The sequence below is a fragment of the Theropithecus gelada genome, chromosome 16 (assembly GCF_003255815.1).
Source record: "Theropithecus gelada isolate Dixy chromosome 16, Tgel_1.0, whole genome shotgun sequence".
Taxonomy (NCBI): domain Eukaryota; kingdom Metazoa; phylum Chordata; class Mammalia; order Primates; family Cercopithecidae; genus Theropithecus; species Theropithecus gelada.
In genome coordinates, this window is record NC_037684.1 from 1,635,534 (window position 1) to 1,659,773 (window position 24,240).

Sequence of the window (24,240 nt, forward strand, 5' to 3'; positions counted from 1 at the left end):
AATGTGTTAGTAATGAACTTTTGAAGCCAAGTTTTAAATACTTTAAAAAAATCTAGTGTCTTCTTAAACTTAGCAGGTGCGCTCTCCCTCTCTATAGTTTAAGGTCTGATTAAGGTTTGTAATTTGAAAACGTAAGAGATAGTGGCCAGTTACGTTAAAGTACCAAGAGAAATAGTTTTAAGACTGGTAAGCTCTTTGAAAAATGTATTCTGTCCACTTTACCTGCTAATTTTTTGACTGATACATTTATCATTTTGTTGTATACACTCACTGTATTTATGTTGTTGATTACCATTATTATTTAATAAATGAAACATTCCAGAATTCTTTTTCAACTTGAAAGAAATTTCCCATTGACCCTTTGTCTAGTGATAAATATGTTTATTGCCTGATATTCATTTTATTACATTATTCACTGAAATTCGTATATTCTTTAAGAACAGAGCAGGGATTTTGAGATGTGGTCTTGGAGTAGAATTATGTAAAATGCTTTTCCTTTTTTTTTTTTGAGATGGAGTCTTGCTCTGTCGCCCAGGCTGGAGTGCAGTGGCGCTATCTCGGCTCACTGCAACATCCACCTCCCGGGTTTACGCCATTCTCCTGTCTCGGCCTCCCAAGCAGCTGGGACTACAGGCACCAGCCACCACGCCCAGCTAATGTTTTTTGATTTTTTTTTTTTTGTATTTGTTAATAGAGACGGGGTTTCACCGTGTTAGCCAGAATGGTCTCGATCTCCTGACCTCATGATCCGCCCGCCTCAGCCTCCCAAAGTGCTGGGATTACAGGGGTGAGCCACCACGCCCGGCCTGTAAAATGCTTTTCTAACCAGTTTCTCAACTAGATCTTGGCCATTTCTCACTCTAGTTTCTGGGGATTTGTAATCCAGTAATAATTGCTATATATAAACAATTTTTTTTCTTTATCAAAGTGGGGCCAAGTCAGTGGAAGATAGGGACTGGACTTTAGTTTTTGTTTTTGTTTTTTGAGAGCGAGTCTCGCTGTATCGCCCAGACCGGAGTGCAGTGGCGCAATCTCGGCTCACTGCAACATCCGCCTTCTGGGTTCAAGCAATTCTCCTGCCTTAGCCTCTTGAATAGCTGGGATTACAGGCGCGCGCGCCACTATGCCCAGCTAAATTTTGTTTTTTTAGTAGAGACGAGGTTTCACCATGTTCGTCAGGCTGGTCTCGAACTCCTGACCTCATGATCCGCCCGCCTTGGCCTCCTGAAGTGCTGGGATTACAGGCGTGAGCCACTACACCCGGCCGGGTTTTAGTTATTTTTATTGGATGTGGTAAGTAGTAAATTCAGATAGACTTTTTTGGCAAGCACACTTGATGTTTTTTGCCCATATCACTTTGATGGTTAGTTTCATCCTTCTTACTGGGGAAATGGACAGCAAGCAGACCAAGGCTCTCAAGAGATTAAAAAATGAGGATCCATGTGGAAGTAACTTGCAGTTATTTAGTAAAAGGGGATAATAGTATTGAAATGTTCTTACATGAAATGCTGTAGATTCAGGGAAAATTCCCTTTTCACCCCTGGGGTGGTACTTTGGATATTATTAATAATAGCCAAAGAAAGAAACTAAGAACAAGTTGATGCTGTGCTGTCCTAGTTCTAAATCCATTTTATAGTTTTCTTATGGCCACCTTTCCCAAACTCCCACACTGAAACTGTTGCATTATTGAATCTCAGTTTTAGTTCTGTTTGACTCCCATTTTAGTTCTTTTGATTTAGTAGCCTTCCATTATTCAGGTGGTTTTCTGTTACGTGTTCAATTCCTCAGTAAGATGCCGGGCTGCAGACTATTTTCCTGTATTCAGCTACATTCTGCATGACTGTCTCTGATTACTACCTTGAATCTTCACCTTGGTTCAAGGTTTCTGTCACAGCTGAAGGGAAAGGAAATAGGTACCTTTTTTCACCCAGCACTTTTTAAATTTATATCCCAAAGGAGGATTAAAAATCCTCCTAACCATGTAATATATACCTGAAATTCTAGCTGTGGTAAAACAGGTGACTTCTCTAACATGGCTAATGAGCTGTAGCAGAAGAAAATATATCCCTCTTTACCTGAGATTTCATAGTTTGTGTATATGTAGTTTGTGTATATTTCATAGTTTGTGTACCAGTTTTTTTTTTAATTGGTAGTATAAACGCTTAAAAACTGTTGTTTGATCCAAAGACTGGTGTACTTCACATATAAACCTGTAATGGTGTTTTCATCTCCTTCCTCCAGTGAGCTGACTTTTCAAATGGGAGAAAATATGAATTCTTTTTCAGAGGTTGCCGATGTCATTTGTTAGTAAAAAATTGATTTGGGAAAAAGTAAGTTTCATTCATCAGATAAACCCCTGTCAGTGTTTGAACAGTCAGTTCTTTCTCCTGCCCCTTCTTAAGTGAGCTATAAAGAAGACTTGGTGATTCACTCATAGGTTGGCCACAGAAGAAAGCCTTTGTTATCTCTTGCTAGCAGCTTTTGAGCCTACCTCTATGTCTCCAGGTGGATCTGGAGTAGACATTGTTAGCTAATGATGATCACTTTACTCATTTAGAGTCGTTCTGCTTCCTGCATCATGCCAGCAGGCTTCAGTGCCCAAAGCCAAGGCCACAGCCCTGTGTCAGACATTTTGTTTGCAATGTTTGATGTTGCTTTTGTGGGTGATTTATTTAATTTCCATTATTGCTCTGTTTACCATTGTTAAAAATCAAGAGTAAATTGCAGTATTTGTCCCATTGCATTTTTTCCAAATATGTTTCCCAAAAACTTATTCTGTATCTAAAGCATCCATGTTATGGTTGGAGAACCTAACATGAAATAGATAGAATAATGATTTGAGTATCTCACTCTACATATTTTATTGAAAACATACCTCAAGCAACATTAATTTCTTCTATTTAGCTTTCAGAAAATTTTGCGTATTTAGAACTTACCTTCAACTAAATAAATTCTTTTATACAGTGTGTTTTATTTATATTAACACTATAGCATTTCAATTTATATTACCATTTTATAGTAATTTCAATTCGTATATAATGAATATAAATAAAATATTCTAGAACTTTTGTAAAATTGAGGTATGTCTTATATACTGCTTCTTATATGCTAACAGATATATTCCTTGTAACAGGAAAACAAGGAATGCACAAAAACCAATAAATAATAGAGCTGTATAGCAAACACTTGAATAAGAGATAATATCTCACTATGAGAAAAAAAAAACAAAAATGTAATTGCCATCAGTAGTGTAGTAAGATAAATTTTTAAGGGAATGAAATGGAAGTAGTAGGCCTGAGCACTTTGCTTTAGATGCACAGATTTGAATACACACAATTTTGTAGTAAATACTTTCGACGTAAATTTTACATACAGCATCCTCAGATTATGATGCAATAAAATTGGAAATGAATAAGAAAACAGATTTTCAACCAAATGAAAAAGAAATACATACTACAATAAAACTATACTACTTGAAAGACATAAAAAATCCCCCTCACCAATTATCATGAGGCTGGCATAGCTTAACTCATAATTTTGTTCAACTCTACATGCCAATTTCAACAAGAAAAAATAGAGTAGATATAATGTACTGGTTAATCCCAAAAGGACTTAAGAAAAGAACAGAGTAAGATAGACAAAATTAAGATGAAAACTACTGAAATGAATAATTAAAAAATTTTTTAACTTTAGAAACTAGATAACAAAAATTAAAAACACTACACAACTGGGTATTTTGAATACACTAGTTGCAATAGGAAGCACAAGAATCCTATGGAATCACTGGTGAATATTTTTAAGTGTGTAATATGTATATCATAGGAATAGCTACTAAGCCAGTCACAGTGGCTCACGCCTGTAATCCCAGCGCTTTAGGAGGCCGTGGTGGGTGGATCACCTGAGGTCAGGAGTTCAAGACGAGCCTGGCCAACATGGTGAAACCCTGTCTCTACTAAAAATACAAAAATTAGCTGGGCATGGTCGCGGCGCCTGTAATCCCAGCTACTCGGGAGGCTGAGGCAGGAGAATTGCTTGAACCTGGGAGGCAGAGGTTGCAGTGAGCCAGGACCATGCCCTTGCACTCCAGCCTAGGCAGCAAGAGCGAAACTCTGTCTTAAAAAAAAAAAAAAAAAAGGAAAAGGGGAAAAAAAAGAAATAGCTACTAAACACTGAAGTAAATTGAAGTTTACCCAGTTTATTTTGTGAGGCAGACAGGTATGGTGCCTACTAAGGTCAGAACATAAGATTGAAGGCAGGCTTGTTGATGAATATAGATGAAAAAACTCTAAGAATAATGTAAATAGAACACATATTAAAAGGTATCCAACAGTTAAAAATAATATTCACCATGACCAAGTGAGATTTAGTATAGAAATTCAAAATTGGTTCTGTGTAAGTCAAACTATTAATATAATCCATTTCATTACTAGGAAAAATAGTAAAATCAATTAAAACAATGTTCATTGACCTGGGATGGGATACTGTTCTAGGCACTGGAAGGATACAAAGAGACATATATCAGTAGAATCCTTGTGCTCTCAAGGGTTTATAACCTAGTACATTAAAAAAGAAAATTAGTGAAAATCATGATGTGCCCCAAATATTTGAAAATATCCTAAAAATGTCTTATAAAAATTAACAGACTGGGCACGGTGGCTCACACCTGTAATCCCAGCACTTTGGGAGACCAAGGTAGCTGGATCACTTGAGGTCAGGAGTTTGAGACCAGCCTGGCCAACATGGTGAAACCTCATCTCTACTAAAAATACAAAAATTAGCCAGATCTGGTGGCATGTGCCTATAGTTCCAGCTACTCAGGAGGCAAGAGAATCACTTGAATCCAGGAAGCGAGGTTGTAGCCAAGATCACGTCACTGTGCTCCCGCCGGGGCAACAGAGGGATACTCTGTCTTTTAACATACATTCCTGACAATTCAAAAAAGTATAAAAGAAATGTAGGGTTTTTCATATATATTTGTAACTAAGATTTAACATTAGCCTAAAAGGAAAAGTAAAGGCATCTTCTGTTAAAAAGTAAAATAGCGGTGCCTCATATCAAATGTTAGCTATTATATAAAAGTTAAGAAAACAAGGTACGGATATATGCAAGAAGGAAATTAAACTATCAGAATTCAAATGATTGTTATATATCCTGAAAATCTGAAAAATTAAGCAGCATAATAATTGAATTTAGAATGTTGCAAATTTTAAGTAAAGCATGTTACTGTATTTTAACAATAGATAATATAGCAACAAGTATATACCCGTTTACAGTGACACACATAAAATACTTTAACATAATGTTCTGTGTATATATGAATACTAAAACTTTAATAGCAAGTATAAAACAAGTTTGAATAAATGGAAAGTTGTACCCTGGCTAGTGGGAAGGCCAGATGTATTTTTTTTTTTTTTTTTTGAGACGGAGTCTCGCTGTGTCACCCAGGCTGGAGTGCAGTGGCGCGATCTCGGCTCACTGCAAGCTCCGCCTCCCGGGTTTACGCCATTCTCCTGCCTCAGCCTCCGAGTAGCTCGGACTACAGGCGCCCGCCACCACGCCCGGCTAGTTTTTTGTATTTTTTTAGTAGAGACGGGGTTTCACCATGTTAGCCAGGATGGTCTCGATCTCCTGACCTCGTGATCCACCCGCCTCGGCCTCCCAAAGTGCTGGGATTACAGGGTTGAGCCACCGCGCCCGGCCGGCCAGATGTATTAAAATCACATGCTTTCTATATATTAATTACTAGATTTAATATTTAACCAAAATACCAATATAATATCTTTAGAAGCCTTAATACCAGCAGCAACGTTACCTGAGAATCTCAATTCCCCACCCCAGACACAAGGAATCTATCTACGTTTTAAGATTTTAAGATTTCCAGGTGATTCCTGTTTGTTTAAATAAGTGGTTAATATGTGACCTATTTGGATGAATGGGAAAACTATATATCAAAGGGGATAGAAGGAAACTGTACAGAATAAAATCAGAATAGTGCCTATAATATTGTAAACAGTTAATATTCTATGGTGATGATTTTTGTCCTAACAACTTTATTGAGGCATAATTCATATACCGTAAAATTTACCCATCGTACGTATATAATTCAGTGCCTTTTAATTTATGATGTTATACAACCATCACTACCACCCAATTTTAGAATATTTTCATCACCCCAAAAGACTTGCTCATTAATAGTAACCCACTCCCAACCCCAGGCAACCACTGAAATGTTCTGTCTCTACACATTTGTTTTTTCCAAGAATTTCTTGTAAGTGATATAATATATTATGTAGTCTTTTGTGTTTGACTTCTTTCACTTAGCATAATGTTTTTGAGGTTTATCCATGTGGTAATAAATAAAAGTTTGTTCTGTTGTATAGATGTATCATAGTTTGTTTATGCATTCACTAGGTAATGGATTTAACACTTTCCAGTTTTTTACTATTATGAATAATGCTGCTATGAATATTTACATATAAGTCTTTGTGTGGACTTAAGTTTTCATTTCCCCTGCGTAGACACCTAAGAGTGGAGTTGCAGGGTCATGGTAAGTTTATGTTTATTTTTTTAAGATGCAGGCAAACTGTTTTCCAAGGTAGATGTGCCATTGTACAGTCTTACCAGTCATGTAAAAGGGTTCCAATTTTGACTGGGATTACATTGAATCTATAAGTCACTATGAGGAGAATTGTCATCTTAACACCATTGAGTTTTCTAATCCATGAATATGAAGTGTTCCTTTATTTAAATCTTCTCTGATTTATCTCAGCAATGTTTTGTAGTTTGCATTCTATGTCTTACACTTCTTTTTAAAATTTATTCTTTAAGTATTTTATTCTTTATGATTCTGTTGTGAATGAAATTGTTTTCTTAAGTTCATCTTTAGATTATTTATTGCTTACATATATATATATATCTTGGAATATTTTCATTTGGACTTATTTTTGAAGGATAGGCTCTTTTTAGTCGGATATAGAAGTTTTGCTTTCTTCACTAAAATATGGCATTCCACTGCCTTCTGACTTCCATTATTTCTGATGAGAAGTCAGTGATTTATCATATTGTTATTTTTCGCTTGGTATTTTTGGAGTTTTTCTTTGACTTGAATTGATGTTTGACTATGAAGTGTCTAGGCATGGATTTCTTTGTGTCTATCCTACTTGGGTTTTGTTTTTGTTTTTTGACAACTTTTTGGATCTGTAGATTATTTTTCATCAAATTTGGAAATATTTCAACCATCATTTCTTTTCTTCAAATACTTATTCTGCCTCTTTCTTGCTCCTTTCCTCCTGATATTCCCATTGCATGCATGTTGGTATCCTCAGTATTATTGCATAGATCTCTGAGGTTTTGTTCATTTTCTCAAACTTTCTTCTTTGTTTCTCATATGTACTTTTCAAATCTAGAATTTGATTTTGTTCTGTTTTTGTAGTTTCTACTTCTGTGTTGATATTCCCTGTTGAGTCATTGTCACCGTATTTTAATTTCTTAAACAGGTCTCCTTTAATTCTTTGAGCATATTTATGATAGCTAGTTTGGGAGTCTTTTTCTGAGTGGGACATCTGAACCCACTCAGAAACAGTTTCTGTTTGTTCGTTTGTTTGTTTTTTTGATCTGTTGCCCAGGCTGGAGTGTAGTGGCGCAATCTCAGCTCACTGCAACCTCTGCCTCCCGGGTTCAAGCTATTCTCCTGCTTCAGCCTCCCAAGTAACTGGGATTACAGATGCATGCCACCATGCCTGGCTAATTTTTTTTTTTTTTATTTTTAGTAGAGACAGGGTTTCACCGTGTTGGCCAGGCTGGTCTTAATCTCCTGATCTCAGGAGATCTGCCCACCTTGGCCTCCCAAAGTGCTGGGATTACAGGCAATAGCCACTGTGCCTGTCCAGAAACAGTTTTTATTGACTTTTTTTTTTCACTTGAGTATGGGACACATTTTCCTGTTTCTTTACATGTTGTGGAATGTTTTTGCTAAAAACTGGACGTATTAGATAATACAGCGTAACAGCTCTGGTTCTGATTTTCCTCGCCCCTGACAGTTGTCATTATTGTTATTATATATAATTGCTTATTCTTAAATGACACATGCAGACTTAATGTGCAGAATCTCTCTCCCCACTGAGGTGCAGCCAACTCGGGTCTCTGTTCAGTTTTGTTTTTTTTTTAATTTTTAGCCTAGCTTTCTTGGAGTCCTGCTTGTGTCTGCATAGCTGAGTGGTTGGCTGTTGGTTAAAGGTGCTCAAGCATTTTGAGCTAGTAAGGCTTATATCTTTTGGGGTGTGTGTGTGTGTGTGTGTGTGTGTGTTTGTGTGTTGGGAGAGCATGTAGTTTTCAAATTTGCCCAGCTTTTATTTTCTGCTGAGCCCTCTCAGTTTTTCCTCACATGCAGGAAGCCTCTCAGTCAGCAAGAGATCTATGGAGAGTTCAGGCTCTCTCCAGTCTCCTCTGGACATATATTTAGCCATCAGTTAGCCAGGACTGTGTGGGGAGTTTAGCCCCCCTCTGTGACTCTCTCATTTCCAGAATCTGCTTGTTAAATTTCTGGATTTCTGATAGTCTGCCCTTCTTCTCAACCAGGACAGTAGCCTTTGAATAACAGAGTATAGGCTTTCTCTGTTCTTTTCTAGTTGGGTTTAATGCTTTGACCCCACAACGCTACTGGGTGTGGGTTTTTTGCCCTGTCCTTCAAATCATGTTAGCTCCCTGCGACAATGAAGCTGCTGGGTTTTGTAGCCAGCCTTGCCCAGGAACTATTAGACGTACTGGTGCTTGGGTAGGGTGTGGCAGGGGTGGGGTAAGAAGCAACCCCAAGCTGTGACTCCCACTATTCTTACACAAATTTCAGCAGTTTTTTGTAAAAACACTTAAATTTGTCATTTGACTTTGGCCATTTTCTGGAGTCCCAAAATGGCTGTTTTTGACACTTTTGTCTAGTTTTATAGTTGTTTTGAGGGGAAAGGATTTGCTGACCTCTTCAGTTTGCCACAGCTGGAAGTCCTGCCTCCTGTTTTGTTTTGTTTTTGTAATATTTTTGGGTTTGGTTATTTTTAACAGGCTAATTGAAAACCTGAAGCACATCTATATGTTGTAGCTGCTTCAGCGTTTTGCTTCACAATGGAAGAAGTTAGGAGATTGTGATTAGATTAGGGGTGGGGCTGTAGTCCTAAATTTGCTGACAGCACTTTCCTGTGGAATGCTTCCTAATAATGTATTCTTGTGTAATGATGAAGAAAATGTTTATTTTTTTAAGCAAGCAGATTCCTTTGGGATTCTACTACAACATAAAAAAGACATTATAGTATGCTCGTTTCTACAGAATGAATTTGGCACAGGGAAAGAAGTGACAAAGTTCTTTGGGCTGGTATAGATGTATATCTATATGAAAAATAATGGAAAGACTCATCCTTTTAAAAAGTTACTCATTATACAGGTTTAAGCTAAAATACTTTTTTTGTGCTAGAAAATTAAGCTGGGCAGTTTGCCTTTTTAAAAAACCTTTCTAATTTAGTAACACACATACACAAAATAAAATGTGTAACTCAGTGGCATATCACAAAGTGCAGACTTCTATAACCACCATTCAAGTGAGATACAGGACATCACCAGTACCCAGAAGTCCCCTGTCCCTTCTGGATCCATACCCCAAGAGAGGATTCTTGGATCTCACACAAGAAAAAATTCGGGGCAAGTCCATAAAGTGAAAGCAAGTTTACTTAAGTAAAGGAATAAAAGAATGGCTACTCCATAGGCAGAGCAGCCCTGAGGGATGCTGGTTGCCCATTTTTATGATTATTTCTTGATTATATGCTAAACAAAGGATAGATTATTTATGCCTCCCCTTTTTAGGCCATATAGGGTAACTTCTTGGTGTTGCCATGGCATTTGTAAACTGTCATGGCGCTAGTGGGAGTGTCTTTTAGCATGCTAATGTATTATAATTCCAGAGGTCACTCATCACCATCTTGGTTTTGGTGGATTTTAGCTGACTGCTTTACTGCAACTTGTTTTACCAGCAGGGTCTTTATGACCTGTATCTTGTGCTGACTTCCTATCTCATCCTGTGACTCAGAATGCCTTAACTTCCTGGTAATGCAGCCCAGTAGGTCTCAGCCTCATTTTACCCACCCCTTACTCAAGATGGAGTTGCTCTAGTTCAAATGCCTCTGACACTCTACCATCGTTGTCCTCCCCTCCCAAGATAATCACTATCCTAACTTTTATGCTAACTACTTCCTTTCCCAGCAGTTTCTGTCTCCTAAGTGTGCATCCCTAAACATTATAGTTTAACTTTGCCTTTTTAAAAAAAATATTATGGAAATGGTATCTGGTAGTATATATTTATTGTGACTGATTTCTTTTGTTCAAAATTATGTTTGTAAGATTTGTCTATGTTGTTGCATATAGCAGTAGTTTATTTTAATTGCTGGAGAGTATTCCGTTGTTTGAATATACTACAATTTGTATACTGTATATTATATATTAAACATTCTGTTTGTGGATATTTAAGCTATTTCCAGTTTTAAGGGTATTACAAATATTGCTGCTCTGAATATGCTTGCATGTGTCTTAATGTATAGATATGCATATTCCTTTTGATTATATACCTAGGAGTCAAATTGCCAGGTCATAGTGTATATATATTTTTGACTTAATAGATAATGTCAACTTGTTTTCCAAAGTGATTATAACAGTTTACCTTCCTAAACTATAAGAATTTCCATTGCTCTTCATCTTAACAAAACATTTGCTATTGTTAGACTTTAAAAAAATTGATTTGTAGGATTCTGTATACATCTGGATAAGAGCCCTTTGTTCCTTATAAGTGTTGCGGGCATCTTCTCCTATGTGACATGCATTTTTACTCTCTTAACAATGTAGTTATGAAAAGACGTTCTTGATTTTAAAGTAGTCAAATATATCAATATTTTCCAGTGTGATTAGTGCTTTTTGTGTTCAACTGATGAAATCCTTCCCTGCCTTAATATCATATTCTTCTATATGTTATCTTCTAAAAGCGATGTGATTTTGATTTTCACATTTATATCTACATCCTACCTGGAATTCATTTTTGTGTATAGTGTGAAGTAGGTTTGGAGGTTCATCTTACTTTTCCATGTGGATATTTCATGGTTCCAATAACATAGATTGAAAAGATACTATATCTGACAGGGTTCAATCAGGAGAAAGAAACCACACCAGTTATTTAAACAGAGTTTAATATGGGAAAAAATGTTAATTAGGTATAAAGTTGTCAAGTAGATAACTAAAAATGCAAGAAGAAAACACATAAGATATCACAAAAGTAGCGGTTTGCACCCCACAACAGGAAGAATAAAGGGAAGAGGTTGGAATTATTAAATTTAGAACCCCATGATGTCTGAGGAGAGGATACTGGCTCACTGATGCTGGTATCTGGCATGAAAGATGTGGTGAGGCTAGTTCTGCAAGTTTTGGCAGAACTATAAACTGAATTCAGCTACTGCTATAAGAAGGTACTATTGCTGGGAGTGAAGAAGTATTGCTTGGGTGTCACAGAAACAAGAAACAGACAGGAAGCCCATAGGAGGAGCAAGTCCCTTCTTCCTCCTCCAGCCTTGCATTCTCCCTCTACAACCTTCTGTTGGCAGAGCCTAACATGGAGCCAGTTGTCAAAACCAAAATGTGGTTTGTAGAGTTTAGCTCCACAGCATTATAGAGCAGTGTTTAGGTGGATGGGTTTGAAGCTGAGAGAGAATAGCTTAATAACTGACACAACCTTCCTGTCTCCACTGCTCTGCAGAGCCAACTTTTTGGTAAGTCAAGTGTTCATATAGGCGATAGTCTCTTTTTAGATTATTTCTATTTCATCTATCTTTGTACCAAAATTACACTATGTAAATTACTGTAGCTTTATTATGTCTTCATACCTAGTAAAGCAACTTTTCCAAACCGACCTATCCTTCTTGAAGTGTTTTAGCTGTCCTTAGAACACTTGAATTTATAGAAAAACTTTAAAACTACTTCATCTATCCCCCCCATCAATTTGGGAGGAACTGAAAATTTTACAATGTTGAGTCCATGAATATGATACATCTTTCCTTTTATTCTTTAATTTTGCTCTGTAATATTTTTTAAACATCTTGTATAGAAGTCTTGTGTAGCATCTGTTAGCTTTAATCCCAGATATTACATATTTTTAATATTATAAATAGTATTTTTTATAAATTTCATTTTATTTTTATTTTGAAAATTTCAAACTTACATTATTTTCCGTTTGTATAATTAGACCCCATTATACCCACCACCTAGATTCAGTATTTAATAAGATCTGCTTCATTTGTTTCAACTATTTTTTTATTGTTGCTGAAGTATTTTAAAACAAATCCTAGATCTCATGTCATTTCACCTATTTATACTTATAAGTATGCATCTCTAGAAAATATGGACATATTATTTATAACTAATTCTAAGCCATATTCACATTTCCTCATTTATATTTTTAAAATTTTTTATTTTATGTATACAGAGCTAACATGGTTTTTTTCATTGAGTGGATGCCTTGGATAATTCATTCAACAAAGATCATTTAGTCCAACTTAATGAAACCTATATCCTTCACATACTGATGGAAACACTGGCAGCACCTATTGAGGCCATGTTTCAGGATCAGAGCATGCTGGTTTGAGCAGATGCAACAAGTGTGAGAACCCCGGCCGAATTTTCATGGGTGGCTCCAGTAGAGCTGCTGGTGACCCATCTTGCTTTCAGGAGTGCAACCAGGCGAAGGGCCTCTTTTATTTCAAAAATGTTTTTTACTGTTGATATGTTCAATTTGCTTTTAACTTCAGGCATATTGTTCACATTTTGTATTAAGTAATTATTAAAATATTAGCCATTAAAATATTAAAGTATGCTCTATGACAATTCAGAACAAAGTTTTCTGATGTGAGCTTTATTTCTAAATTCATTAAGATTTTTGACATCTGCAAAGCCACACTGTCACAAACCTACCATGTGAATAAAACTGTCTTTTTCTTTCAAATGTTTTCTATCCTTACATAAACCTAATGTGCAACAAAAATTGCCATTTGTTAAATACAAATTTTTTTCTAGTCCTCAATGTTCCTATTACTGAACACATATCTTTCAGGAAGTCATCAGTGAGATTAAAAGTAAGTGCATTTTTGTGTGACATATTTTTAGTTTTACTTGCCCTTTGTAACCTCTTCTTGCCTAGACAAAGTTGTTAAAATGCAAGAGGGAGATGTAGTTGTGAATTATTTTCATTTGTGGCTTTGCCTAGAAACCTTTCCTTCATTGTTTCAACTGGTTTTCCTCCCCATGCAATATTCGTAGGTCTGTTTCTAAGCAAGGACTGTGACTAGTGGGCCATGAAAACTACCTAGACTTGGCAGACTGGGCTGTATCATGTTCACCCCCTAACATGAGAAAATCTGGCATGGCAGTTTTCCTGCAGGCAGTTCAATACTCCTCGTAGACATATTGAACAGTGACTGAGGAGGAAGTCTCTGTATCTCCCCAACATCTACAGTATGGATGGAACTAATTAATTCATGATCTAAAAAACAATTAAATATTCCCAAGACCACAAGAATTATCATAAAATGATTTAGCTACGTTTTAACTTATCCAGTATTATTGGTGGGGACTGAAAGGGTCTTAAGAGTTAGGTTTCACTCACTAGTACTAAGTACTTGAAAATGATACTGGATGGCTTACCTGTTCCTTATCCTTCCTCCATTATCAGCACCCTCAGGTGTCTCACTACAGATCAGAATGGCCCAGTGCTGTCTTATCTGCTGAGATCTTTGCTATTTTTAGTTCATTAAACACAGAGTTAGAGGATGTTTAAGTTCTTATTTAACTCTTTGAGTCAAATATAGATATTTTGCTGCTCCTAATATTATTTGCTCCTCCTAATATTATTCAATATTAGGAGGATTAGGAGGATATGAAGAAAAGAATGAACTGTTTCTCAGCCTTGGTTTATCTGTTGTATAAGGCCTTTTTTCTTTGTAATACAAATTAGCAAATTTGGGAATCATTTTATATATCCTAATAAATTGGAAAAGGATCTCTTTCTTAATGCATACAGCTAACCCAACAATTACCAAACTTGGATAAACAAACAAATGAGAAAAGAACTCAGCTAATAGGATACATTAAATATAGAAGATGAGAATCCATTTTTTATTTATGTGTGTTTTTTTTTTTTTTTTTTTGAGACAGAGTCTCATTGTGCTCCCAGGCTGGAGTGCAGTGGTGTGATCTCGGCTCACTGCAAGCTCCACCTCCCAGGTTCACGCCATTCTCCCGCCTCAGCCTCCCAAGTAGCTGAGACTACAGGCGCCCGCCACCACGCCCGGCTAGTTTTTTGTACTTTTAGTAGACACGGGGTTTCACCATGTTAGCCAGGATAGTCTCGATCTCCTGACCTCGTGATCCACCCGCCTCAGCCTCCCAAAGTGCTGGGATTACAGGCTTGAGCCACCGCGCCCGGCCTATTTATGTGTTTTGAATGGGGGAAAAGCCTAGAAAGATTTCTTCTAAATTGTGTACAACTCTATATAATGTGGTGGAGTGCACACAAATTATAGCCTGTTAAAATTGCAATTAGAAAGACCAGTGAGAAATAAAAATAAATTTGTTATTCCATAACTTATTACATAAATTTCTTATGTATCCTTGAACATAAAACAAGGACCAAGGTACAAATAGGATACATTTCCTAGACTTGTTTGTTGTCAAAAATTTTGCCCCAGTTTGCTATTGTTTTCTGAAACAGACTTAATCTAAATACAAGTAAAAATAAGGAAATGAATTTCAAAATAAATGTGAAGGCAATAATCTAAATATTTAGAGTGTAGTTAGGAGGTTCTATTACTGAGATATGTACTGTATTGGTGTAGTTGACATATTGTAGTATGTGTAGCAAGAAATGGAGGATTGCTGATTACAACTTTATGTGAATAGAATTAGAAGAACCTGATTTTCTTAAACCAAGTTGAAGCACTTTTTAAATTATATTATGTATTTGCTTTGAATAGCTAAAAATATGTATCAGAAACATGAACTTTAAAACTGCTAAAACATGGGGGATTCTTCACATAAAAATGAAAGAGAAACAATTTCTTGGAGATTCTTGCTGTCTAGTTTAAAGATGTTTTAAGTGACATTTTAGTGGCTGAGAAAGTATTCCCAGTAATAAGTTTCACTTTTGTTTCATTACAACTTTTCTGCTTGTCAGTAATTTAAGCAGATTTGTGGCAGTGTTCAATTTTCTGGGATTAAGAAGACTCAACAAAATGACCACAACAGATCTAAAATGCTTCCTGTTTTGTTATTGTACTCTTTTGATCAATTCCATATCTCTCTGAAAAATGACTTGTGGATTCTTCTGGCTTTTTAAAAAACAGTTGAATTTGTGAGGACAAAGAAATATTGATAAACTCTGGACAAGTGTAAGGAAGGATTCTTTCTCATGACTCTTAAACATGCTGTTTGAAGTATTAATTTAAGACTTAGAAAGTAAACTCCTGTTAGTAAAACTTGACTGTTTAAGAAGGGAATCAGATGAAATGACAGATGCACTGTCTTATTTAAGGCATCCAGTGTTTAGCAGAGAAAGTAACTGCCCCAGAATTGTAGGTATAAGGATGGCTCCTTTTTTTTCTGAAATGAAGAAACTTGTCCTAAGTGTTGTTCATTATCTCTACAGCTGGAACTTCATTAGCAAGTGCCGTTAGAATAACCAGGGTATTGCAGCAGCAGAGAAACTAAGCGCCTCAAGCCTTTGAGTAACAAGGAAAATAAAAGAATTCCTGTATAACATGCTTCCACACTTATCTGTGTTCTGTGGTACTATTTGTGCTGAACCAAAGCATCTGCTACCTCAAGTTAAGAGAGAACAAACTCAACATGGCATGAAATTACTGCACTGCCATTCACATTCATTAGAGTTATATTGTTGCCAGCTACAGGCATGACTGGCTTTTGCATGAATAATAAAATACTGCTTTGTGAATTTTACTTTAAAATATTACAAGACACAGTACTCACCTTGAGCCTGCGTCAAGTATTTTCAGGAGTGGGTTTATCTCCTTTAGTGGCTTTTCTAACCATAATAGGGTGACCAGTAAGTAGTAGTCAGAAGTTAGGAAGAAGTATTGTATGAGGCCTTTGGAAAGGGCATTGTGTTAAATCAGTTTACCTCATGTTTTAAAACTAATATTTATTGTGCCTGGCTAACTGTTAAAGATACTAAAATTATTGTCATTTGGCAACCATCGTAATAATTGATTTCGACAAAAATCGTGAATGGATACTAAAGTTAATGGATCAAAGTTCAGTGAGGAATAGGATATTTACACAGTTACAAAGGGAAAAAAATTGTAACCTTATAGTGGAGAAACCTGGCAGACACCTCATTCAAGTGATTAAAGTTATCAGCAGTAATGAGACCTATTGACATTATATGCCTCCTGAGATGATGCACTGAGAAGGCATCAGTTCTTTGTTGTTTCTGTCAAAAATGGGTAATCTGAATCTAGTTATGAGAAAACACCAAACCCAAATTAAGGGCTAGTCTTCAAGGTAACTGGCCTGGTCTATATATTTCAAAAATGGCAGTCGTGAAAGACATGCCAAATAACTTCTAGATTAGAGAAGACCAAAGAGACATGACAGTTGAATACAATGTGTTATCTGAAGTTTTCCCTTTTTCGTATTTCATTGATATTTTTCTCTTCTAGTAGCTAGATACTGGAGTAGTATATTTAAACAGAAAAAAAGTACGACTAATAGTTTGAATATAGCAATATATCAGTGTCCCCTCCTATTTTCTAGTTTATGTGGATTTTAATCAGTATTGCAGATTTGGCGGGGGGGGGGGGGGTGTGTGTGTGTATGTGTGTGTGTGTATGTGAGATACAGGGTCTCACTGTGTTGCCTAGGCTGGTCTAGAACTCCTGGCCCCAAGTGATACTCCTGTCTCAGCCTCAGCCTCCCAAAGTGCTGGGATTAACAGGTGTGAGCCACTGCACCCTGCCTAGGTTGGTATTTTTTAAGCAACAGTCATGAATGTTAGGTCTCCTGGCCTACTTGAGTTACATATGGAGCTATTGAAAACTCACAATTGCCTGTAGTCCCAGCTACTCAGAGGGCTGAGGCAGGAAGACTACTTGAGCCCAAGAGTTCCAGGCTGCAGTAATCTATAATTGTGCCACTGCACTCCAGCCTGGGTGACGGTGAGACCCTGTCTCTAAAAAATAATAATAATAGATAATACTTGTTTTATCAAAATTTTGGCCAATGGAAGAAAGTGAAGCCATCGTGTTCTTAAAAAATACTAGAATACTCAATAGAGATAGCACTATGTTAAGGAAAAAAAAATACTAGAATACATAATTTCAGAGTTTCACGAGCACTTAGAAAAGGAAGTAGTGATCACTAAAATGAATCCATAAAGAAGTTTGATAATGGTTTTTAGACAGATACGTAGATAATAGGAATTTTTATTTTCAGGAAAGCAATTTGATGAGTGTCTGATTTCCTGAGTGATTGTAATTCATTGAATGAGTAACTGAATATCCATACCCAAGATTAATGATTGAATGTCAGTCTTGTTGATGATTTCTAGTCTTCTATCTGTTGCAGAGATCTATTCTCAGTCCTATTCTAAACTTTAATTAATAACTTAGAAAGAGACATTAATGCCACATGAATCAATTTTTTTTTTTCGTTTTTTTAAAATACAGACACAGTCTTGCTGTATTGCCCAGGCTGATCTCAAACTCCTGATCTCAGGCAGTCCTCCTGCCTCAGCCTCCCAGAATGCTGGGGACACAGGCATGAGCCACTGAGCCCAGCCTCAAATTTTAAAATGACACAAATTTAGGAGGAATAAATACTCAGAGCATTGGATGATCAGAACAGGGGCTGAACGAATAATAGCTGAAAATGTTAGGCAGGAATCTAGCCAAATAAATTGGACGGAAATAAATTCTACCGGAACAACCAATCTTAGTATGATAGGTAGAAGGAAAAAAAAAAAGCTCTAGGTTAGTTAATTTATGGAAAGTCAATTTGCCAAATGACCAATTGGCCACGTATACTCAATTTATTGGTATTTATTTTTTCTTTCTTTTTTTCTGAGACAGAGTCTCGTTCTGTCACCCAGGCTAGAGTGCAGTCAAGAAATTTTGGCTCACTGCAACCTCCGCCTCCAGGTTCAAACGATTCTTGTGCCTCAGCCTCCCAAGTAGCTGGGATTATAGGCACCCGCCACCACACCCAGCTAATTTTAGTATTTTTGGTAGAGACTGAGTTTCGCCATGTTGGCCAGGCTGGTCTCAAACTCCTGACCTCAGGTGATCCACCATCTTGGCCTCCCAAAGTACAGGGATTACAGGCGTGAGCCACTGAGCCCGGCCTGATATTCTTTTAACTATTTGGTTAATATGTATCAACTGGGTTCAGTCAAAAAAACAGAAACCACACTCCTATTTCAAACATAGGGAAATATAATACAGGAAATTGGTTATATAGGCATTAGAAGGCTAAAAGGGGCGGGTGGTGGGGGACACAGTTGTTAAAGAGATAGTAACTACAAGAAGCAACTACCACACTAAGAGCTGGGAAATAAAAGGGATGAAGTTATCATTACTTGGGAGCTAGAGGGATCCCTAAGCTGGCACCCAGACTTCTAAGGAGGGGAAATTGTTCAACTGCTGCTTATATTGAAATCTGTATTACTAAAAGATGTTCATATACATAAGAAATCAAAATATTTAAATTGTGTTTGAACATGTCTTCCCTCTCAATGTAGTTCTGAAAATAAAGCACAAAACTAATTTGACTTTTATCAAATTAATATTATCTATGCGGCTTCTGTATGTTTGTTTTTTCCTGTCTTTAAAATGGCTTTACCACTAATACCTCTCCTACCTCAGATGTATAAAGTGACTTCTCAGAAAGTGTAATTGTTTATATAAATTTAGACAGGGAATTTTTTTTTTAAAGCATGGCAGATGACGTGGGTGACCAAACATTAATTGTTAGTATGTACTTTTTTATCTTTCTCACTGACACCTTAAGCTTCATTAAGTGGACTTAATGTTGAGTGTTTTAAGATAAAGATATTGTCATGATCTGAAACATTGGAAAACAAGGTGTGGAACTGATTTCTCTGTTTTTTTTTTCCCCCTTCCCCAAATACTGCTTCTTTAGGTCAGTAACAGATCCAAGAGATGGAAAGAGAGTAGCACTCAAAAAGATGCCCAACGTCTTCCAGAATCTGGTCTCTTGCAAAAGGGTCTTCCGGGAATTGAAGATGTTGTGTTTTTTTAAGCATGATAATGTAAGTGAAATTGGTATTTGGGGGAAACTATTTCCTAAGCCGCCTGCATTCAATTAGTAAAGAGCAAATGAGAGTTTAAAAGGGCACCTATAAGTAAAATTTGGAAATTGGCTACAGTTTTATGCCAAAATGTGAAAAGAAATAAGCGCACCAGTGAGGTTATAGGAGAATACTTATTGTTAGGCTTTCAATTCATACATTCTTATTGGAAGAGATGCACACACACAGAGTTTTCTAAGCTGTAGTCTTTCAGTGCTTTGCTCTCCTTTTATATATACTCTTTATGTCTCTCTATGACTGTCTTAAATTTTCACTATTGAGATTAGTGGTTTTCAACCTTAGCATATTAGACACAGCTGGGGAGTCCATTTTATGGGCATTTTATTTGAAGGTTTGAAAATTACACTATGAATTATATGACATGCACAAGCTCTAAACCTCAAATCAGGAGTTTCACATTGGCTTCTGGAATGTGGTGTGCACTCTCATTTGTCAATCTGAATGTCTTTTTTAATTCTAAGAATACAAGCTATTAAATATGTTTAAAGCCCATAGAAAAGGAGCATGTATTTGTAGGGAAAATAGGTTATTAATAGAAACCACAACCAAGGTTTTTATTGAGGTGCTTGGAAACCTGAGACAAATTGGACCCTTTTTGTGACTGAACAATGAGCAAGTGTAAGTGAATTCAAGTGAATTCTAACATTGATTGATTGACAGATAAATATTGATTGATGCAAAGCAAATATTGATATTTAGCCGAGGAATAATACTAATATTCAACACAAAAATAGAGTGTAGTGATTTATGTAGTGAGTGATTTAAGTGGAAATAATTGACCCTTGGTTTTAAGTGCTTTATCTTTATCTCATAATATTTTAAATCAGAGATTAAGTTAGAGATGTGGGAAACAGTTTCTCCTATAAAAACAGTACATCCCAGTACATCCCTTAAGTTAACATAGGCTAGCTTATTTTTGGCTGTGTTTAGAGATGTGAAGACTTACAGACAAATAGACTCATTGTGTTTTGACAGAGCTTCCCTTCAACTAATCCTGAATTAAAAAGTTGATACATGTAAAATTTACCTGGAGGTTGCCAGCATTAGAATATGTTTTCATTTTCATGTGAAAAGAAAAACTGCATCAAATTCTTTATATAATACTCAACCTATGCTATTTTAATTGCCACAATAAAAACATCAGAAAAAAAAATTATGATTTCTTATGAGTCTGAGTGCTTATTTGCACAAAAAACTTGAGAACTTTGGCCAAAAGTTTGGTCTCACTTAAGAAGCAAATTTGCAAAAGTTTGAGGTATTTGTTAAAACTGGAGTACTAAACTTACCATATGGTTCACTCGAAGCTCCTTGGTATGACATATTTCATTTTATTGATTATTCTTCTTGAAATTCTCTTGCCTTAATTTTTTTTAAAGGGTATTGCTGTGTTTTAGTCGATTGGAACTGCCTTGCAATGTGCTTGTTTTAATACATTTCAAAATACCACTTGAAGCCGGAGACAATGGCTGCATCTGTAATCCTAGCTACTCAGAAGGCTGAGGCGATAGATCACTTGAGTCCAGGAGTTCAAGACCAGCCTGGACAATGTAACGAGACTTCATCTCTAAAGAAGAAAGTTTTTTAAATTAGCTGGGTGTGGTGGCACAGATCTGTAGTCTCAGCTATTTGGGAGGCTGAAGCGGGAAGATCACTTGAGCCAGGAATTCAAGGTTGCAGTGAGTTGTGATCACCCCTGCACTTCAGTCTGGGTGCAGAGCAGGACTCCATCTCTAAAAGAAAAACCACAACACAAAACAAAATACCATTTGAGTTACTATTTTACTACCAATTCCTCAGATTTTAGAAATAATTTAGAATAATGTCTAGTTATTTATTAGTTATTTCTTGACCTTACCTTAGTGTGTCACCTCAGTATCAAAGAGTGCAGACCTTCTTTCATCGTCAGAGACTCAAGTAAAGGTGTCCATGATGAAGAAATATCCGAAGGGTGGCATCAGAAATTTGCTTACTCAGGGCTGGGTGCAGTGGCTCATGCTTGTAATCCCAGCACTTTGGGAGGCCAAGGCAGCTGAATCTTTTGAGTCCAGGAGTTCAAGACCAGCCTGGGCAACGTTGCAAAACCCTGTCTCTACAAAAAATAAAAAATTAGCTGGGTTTGGTGGCACACGCCTACATTCCCAGCTACTTAGGAGGCTGAAGTGGGAGGATCGCTTGAGCCTGGGAGGCAGAGGTTGCAGTGAGCCAAGATCACGACACTGCCTGGGCACAGAGCGAGATACCATCTCAAAAAAAAAAAAAAAAAAGAAAGACAAAAAAGAAATTTACTTACTAATGATGTCAATGGCTTGCTATATTCAGACCAACCTTGGCCTCTTCTATAAAGGAGGGGTGGTATAATAAACTGCTGTTTGTCTAGTTGGTATTTTTGCTCAAGACTCATTCCTAATAACTAATTAAGTTACAAACACAGTGTCAAAGGGAGCAGTGTAAGAAAAATAAACTGAATTTGTGAAAATCGCACCGATTAAAACATACAAGCAATTCTAATATAGTTTCTAAGAGCTATGCTTTAAAGTCAGAACTAGGTTTGAATTTTGGTTCTACTGTTTTTTACTGATGCATCTTGGACGTTAACTTCTCCAAGCTTTAAGTTTTTTCATATTCAAAGCAGGCATGGTAAAAGCAGAAATAACTGTATATGATTGTTGCAGAAACTAAATTTTTTTAATGCATATAAATCTGCTCAACACACACACAACCACTGTTTGGAGCTGCTGAGCTCTATCATAGAAGAGTGCCTGTGACATCTGTCAAAGTGTTTAAAAGTGAGGCACATAGTTGAAGATGGCACAGCACCACTATTTTATATATAATGGATCTCTGCTATCTCTGAGATCTATTTCCAAAAGGATCTCAGGGCCAGCATACCTAGTATGTGTGGAATGCCAGTCTAAGAGACAACTGGTATTTGATCTAGTTAAGGCAGCAAATGTTTATTTATTGTGTCCTATATAAGGAGTGCAGTGCTAGGTCATGTGGAAGATACAATAAAGACTTAAAACACTTCCTTTTTGAAGAGGTGTGTTTAATATTGCTGTGTGTCAGGAGATATGCTAGATGCTTTACATATATTAATTAATTTACTCCTTAAAAATCTTGTCAGATAGGGCTTGTTAACCTTACTTTGTGGAGGAGGAACCAAAGGCTTGGAGTTACGTAACTTGCCCAAGGTTAAGGTGGCACAGACTGGACTGTAAATCTGTCTTGCTGTAGAACCCATATTCATTAATTCAGTAAACATTTGTTATGCACATCCTATATGCCTAAACTACATTAGCTTCTGGTGTCTTTATCTTCAAATAGTTGAAATTATTTTCATAATGTGATAACTACTATGATAAAAGTACTATGGGAGCGTTGCCTCCCTGGTTAAACATTAAGCCAGGACAGCTGTGTGCATAGCAAAGCTCTGGACAACCGAAACCTAGAAATGTATTCAAAGATTCCCTGGATAGGGGGCCTTAAAACACAGACTCATGGGTCTTACCTTACACCTAGTAAGTTGTAATCTCTGGGACTGAGGCCCAGGTATCTGTGATTTTTTAAAGCTTCTCAGGTGTCAGGCGAGTACCATAATAAGAAGAGAGAAAAATTGTTGCGAACTTAGAAACTCAAAGATGCGTCAAACACAGAGAAGAAAAATCTTAATATGAGCCTTTTGAGAACAAGATTTGATTGAAACAGAAAGGGATGTCATGACAAAAATGGCATTTAGAAAGATTTTGGTCATTTTAGGAAGGTTGGATTTTAATTTGGATGGCTTTTTATGTGTCAGAGAATAGTAACAAAGCCTGAGAGGCTTTGGATTTTCTTTTGAAAGGAACCTTCAAAGTCACTGTATCAAATTCATTGATTTTAGGTGATCTGACTGAATTTTTACACACATACACACACACATCTGAGTACCTACTTCGCCATCTTAAAGAACACATTCACCTTGATGAAGTAACTTGGGGAAACAGAAATGGGTTTAGCTTTCTAAAAATTGGTGTTTAGGCTTATTACTAGTATCTGTCTGAGCTTTTGTAAAATCTGGCAGAATCTTCTGTCTACCCACCTATGCATTTGTGCTTGTGTGTATACACATGCATAGTTATCATATGATCAGCAAGGAAAGTGATGATTTAGGTTTTTTGGATCTTTGTGATGAAAGCTATGAATCCTCTCAGAAAAATGGACATATATACAATTTTAATGTCATTTTAGGCTTTCACTTGTCCTCTAAAGCCCATTTAGAGCCCCCTTAGGGTCTGTTGATTCCTGCCAAGAGCCCCTGTGACACAAGTCTTGGACGTTTTTCTTGTCTTTAGACAATAACACTAAGTATACAGTAGGCAGCCATTCTATTTGAAGAGTGAGTGAGTGAATGAAAGTGACAGAAAAAAAGAAATCTAAGGGCCTGGAATGATAACTTCTGTGATCTCTCTCTTGGGGTTAATTTTTCTTGTCCTAGCTCTGGAGTGCTCCAGAGAGGGCTAGAATGAGACAAAGAAACTTCATTCATTTTCCTTTGTGTAGTCTGACCTAACTCATACAACACCCCTTTCGGTTCTTAAGTAGGTTACAGAATCATACAATATGGGAAAAACAGATATGGCCTATCTCTTAATACAGACATGCTGTTCAGACATTGGTAATACTAAGTGCTAACTAATAATAACTGTTGTGCTGCTAAGGAGTTGGAAAAAGCAAAGGCTGCTCTAGAGGTATGTTACTTTTCAAGGAATTTGGTTTTGTTTGCTGTGTGCCTAAAATTTGTGGTTCTGGGCAGATTACTGTCACATTTAAAATAATACGGTCTC

The 24,240-nt window shown here is 36.7% G+C and overlaps 1 protein-coding gene and 1 pseudogene across 2 annotated transcripts in view; one reads left to right on the plus strand and one right to left on the minus strand.

The window, feature by feature from the left end:
* Nucleotides 1-24,240, plus strand: part of NLK (nemo like kinase) — a 157,971-nt gene that overhangs the window by 67,330 nt on the left and 66,401 nt on the right. For both annotated transcript variants that reach the window (XR_003116252.1, XM_025363136.1), the window contains exon 2: nucleotides 19,228-19,357. Coding sequence is in view for 1 of the 2 variants with exons in the window: in XM_025363136.1 (XP_025218921.1) it covers nucleotides 19,228-19,357 (130 nt within the window). In the remaining variant the exon portion in view is untranslated. The remainder of the gene's footprint in view (nucleotides 1-19,227; nucleotides 19,358-24,240) is intronic.
* LOC112609929 lies at nucleotides 12,566-12,736 on the minus strand (annotated as a pseudogene).